Source organism: Priapulus caudatus, unplaced genomic scaffold, assembly GCF_000485595.1.
Source record: "Priapulus caudatus unplaced genomic scaffold, Priapulus_caudatus-5.0.1 Scaffold68, whole genome shotgun sequence".
Lineage (NCBI taxonomy): Eukaryota > Metazoa > Priapulida > Priapulimorpha > Priapulimorphida > Priapulidae > Priapulus > Priapulus caudatus.
This window is the reverse complement of record NW_014577129.1, coordinates 123,856-126,722: the sequence shown is the minus strand read 5'-3', so window position 1 is coordinate 126,722 and position 2,867 is coordinate 123,856. Positions and strand designations below refer to the sequence as shown.

The 2,867-nt window shown below is 42.9% G+C and overlaps 1 protein-coding gene across 1 annotated transcript in view; it reads left to right on the top strand.

Moving 5' to 3' along the window:
* Positions 1-2,867, top strand: part of LOC106821300 (dnaJ homolog subfamily C member 13-like) — a 28,143-nt gene that overhangs the window by 7,353 nt on the left and 17,923 nt on the right. Inside the window, 2 exon segments of the mRNA XM_014826052.1 lie at positions 2,140-2,224; positions 2,728-2,748. Of these exon segments, the coding sequence (XP_014681538.1) occupies positions 2,140-2,224; positions 2,728-2,748 (106 nt within the window).

Genomic DNA, 2,867 nt, shown 5'->3' with positions numbered 1-2,867 from the left:
TCATTCGGACAGCATGATCCGCATCTGCGAGTACTTATCCCAGCAGATGAGTGTCTTGTTCTTGCGCTTTCCTAGTTGGTCCGCATAGTGAAAGTGGGTCGCATGGAGCTATAGCCACGCATGTACTCAGGGGCGCGAAAATTATTAACGGCGCACGCAATGCCGGCAATTAATTGGCGCGGCCAGTAACTTGTCAAAACACCGGCCCTCTGAGCAGGTGTTTCAGCGTGTCCAGCAAGTACCTACATTTTTAGCTCATCTGACATAGTCAGATGCAGGGTAGAATGCGATGATCGTCCGTGCGTCGTGCGTCCGTCCGTGCGTCACAGTTGGCACAAATCTTAACGCTCGACGTACGGTCACGTATTCGGGACGTGGGGGGGTAATCCGAACGAGTTGGATGTCGAAGCTGGGCAAAGGTCACAAGGTCAAGAGTAGGTAAAAGTAAGGGGAACATGCCACTCCTTAACCTTAAGGTATACGGAGGAAATGCAGAATGCGGACAAATCTAACGGCTCGACCTAGGACCTCGTGATAGTCGGTTGATATAGCATCTATGGTGACAAAAAGCCATCCTGTGCCGAAATCTTGGAGTCAACGGTATAAAGAGGTCAATGGCAGGCAGTTTTTAGACTATTTTTAGGCATGGTCTGACGAGCGAGTTGAAAAACTTTTTGTTGTTTCTAGCGTGACCTAGCATTTTTTATGGCTTTAAATTGACAAGGACATGGAAATGTCTTCTTCGCTGACATGCAAGATAAGTGTCGGTATAACCTTTGACCCTCAAGAGGAAGGGTTAAACTTGATTTGTTGACTGTCCTGTTATTAGAAGAATTTGACTGCGGGTTGCTGATAGAAGCCTATACATGCGCTGGAATTGTATGAGGCTACCAATGTCACAGTGGAATTTCAAAAGCTAACATTTGGTTAAAGAAGGTGTATGTTCCTTAACTATCGTATAATTTCTATGTCATGTCTGTACTGTCAGTAATGTTCACATGTAACGTATGCCACTGCGAGTGGCCTGCTTGCCAGTGCATGTGTTGAGTGGCAGGTTTTGCCTGCGTAATTGGCTTACAGTGCAGCTCTCTATTTGCAATTTGCAGCCTGTAGGCTTGCGTAGGAAATGATGAGTGCTTACCTTTCTGTCTTGAAAGTTGTTGCTATACGTTATGACTGAGCTTCATCTGAAATCTGAACGACACTTAAGTAGCCGCGCCATCTCGTGGCACTGTCATAACGATCCCACGAACCTTTTGCAGAAGGTTCCTGATACCATCCTGTTGCATTCCACTGTTTCGTGCGTGTATGTGAAACATTTGGACAAAGCGTTTATAGATCACACCACTCACCACAGAGTCACCCGCAGTAGACGTTAGATGAGCGCTGTCGCTCGCGGCATCTTGTTATTATACAGTATTAATGAGCAAATGTCTACTTACGTTTAACCTTGAAGGACATCACTCTATAGTTACTTATCAACATTTTACAATAATGAAATCGATGTGCAAGCGTGAAACATGACAATGACAGAAAACCTTCGGACATCATTCACACGATCCCGCATTATAGTGTGTTCAATCAGCTACTATGCGAGGCTGACACTATCAATTACATTTTTGCAGGCACAGCAGAGTCGATGGAAACCGTTATATCTTTATTTTTGAGGTAAATTAATTTAGAGGGCTGGTAAATTATGGTGAGGGCGCAAAAAACTGCTTCTACCAGCCCTCTGGGCCGGTGCAAAACATATGAATTTCAATGCCCTGGTACGTACATGTATCATAATATTAGCTAATACTTTATACTGTGACTGTCATGGATTAGTTGTGTTTGTATAGTTATGCCATTTCAGACATTTTTTGAAAATTATTACTATGTGCCAGAATCCACTTTTGCTAACTGATTTCCATCAACAACCATGACCTCCATCATGTATTACAAACATTGTTGATCACTGTTGCACTATTTTGACAACCTAGTACATTATGTGGAACTGACTGGGGACGGTAATGTTAGAAAGTTAAATGCTACAAATCTTGATAAAAATTTATTAAATGGGTAGTTAATTACTTAATATGGAGTTTATTACTTTAAAGGTAGTTAGTTAGCTGAGGCACGTCTTTTTTCGGTTTGCAGGGATTCGGATGGTGCCATTGTTCGGCCTCTGCCTAGAGCCAAGCGATTGCTGTCTGAGCCTCTCTGCTTGCCTCACATTGTACAGGTGAGTACATGGTTCTTGTATACGATTATAGCTGCAGGAGAGCTTGCACGTAAGTTTGCTGTTCGTGGTGCTTTCTCCAATAGTGAAGCTTCACATCACATTCACTGGTCTCACGTAAATACAGTAGATGTCAAAAAATCCGGACTGCTCAGGGATTGGGTCGGTCCGGATTTTCGGATTTTCTCGGGCAGTACTTTTAAAATTCAAATTTAAGGAGGAATATAGAAGAGGTGAACAGGTAAATTTTGATAGTTTATTCATGAGCAAATACAGCTCATCAAAACGAGCAGTTTTAAATTAAAATAAAGTCAACACGACAAAACTGTAAACTTGTAAATTTTTCACTACCAAAAATGAAATCATGTTTAAAAATGAGCAGCAAGTTAAATTTGAGAGTTTTCAAAAAGTCCGGTCCTCGGGCGGTCCGGATTTCTACTGTAGTTGTGAAACTTTTTAACTTTCATTTCACTCACGAAATGTCGACCTCGCTTGTCTTCTCGCAGCTGCTGTTGACCTTTGACCTCGCTTGTCTTCTCGCAGCTGCTATTGACCTTTGAATCAACCTTCGTCGAGAAGGTCGCGACCTTGCTGCTGCTGTCGACCTTTGACTCGACCCTTGTCGTGAAGGTCGTGACATTGCTGC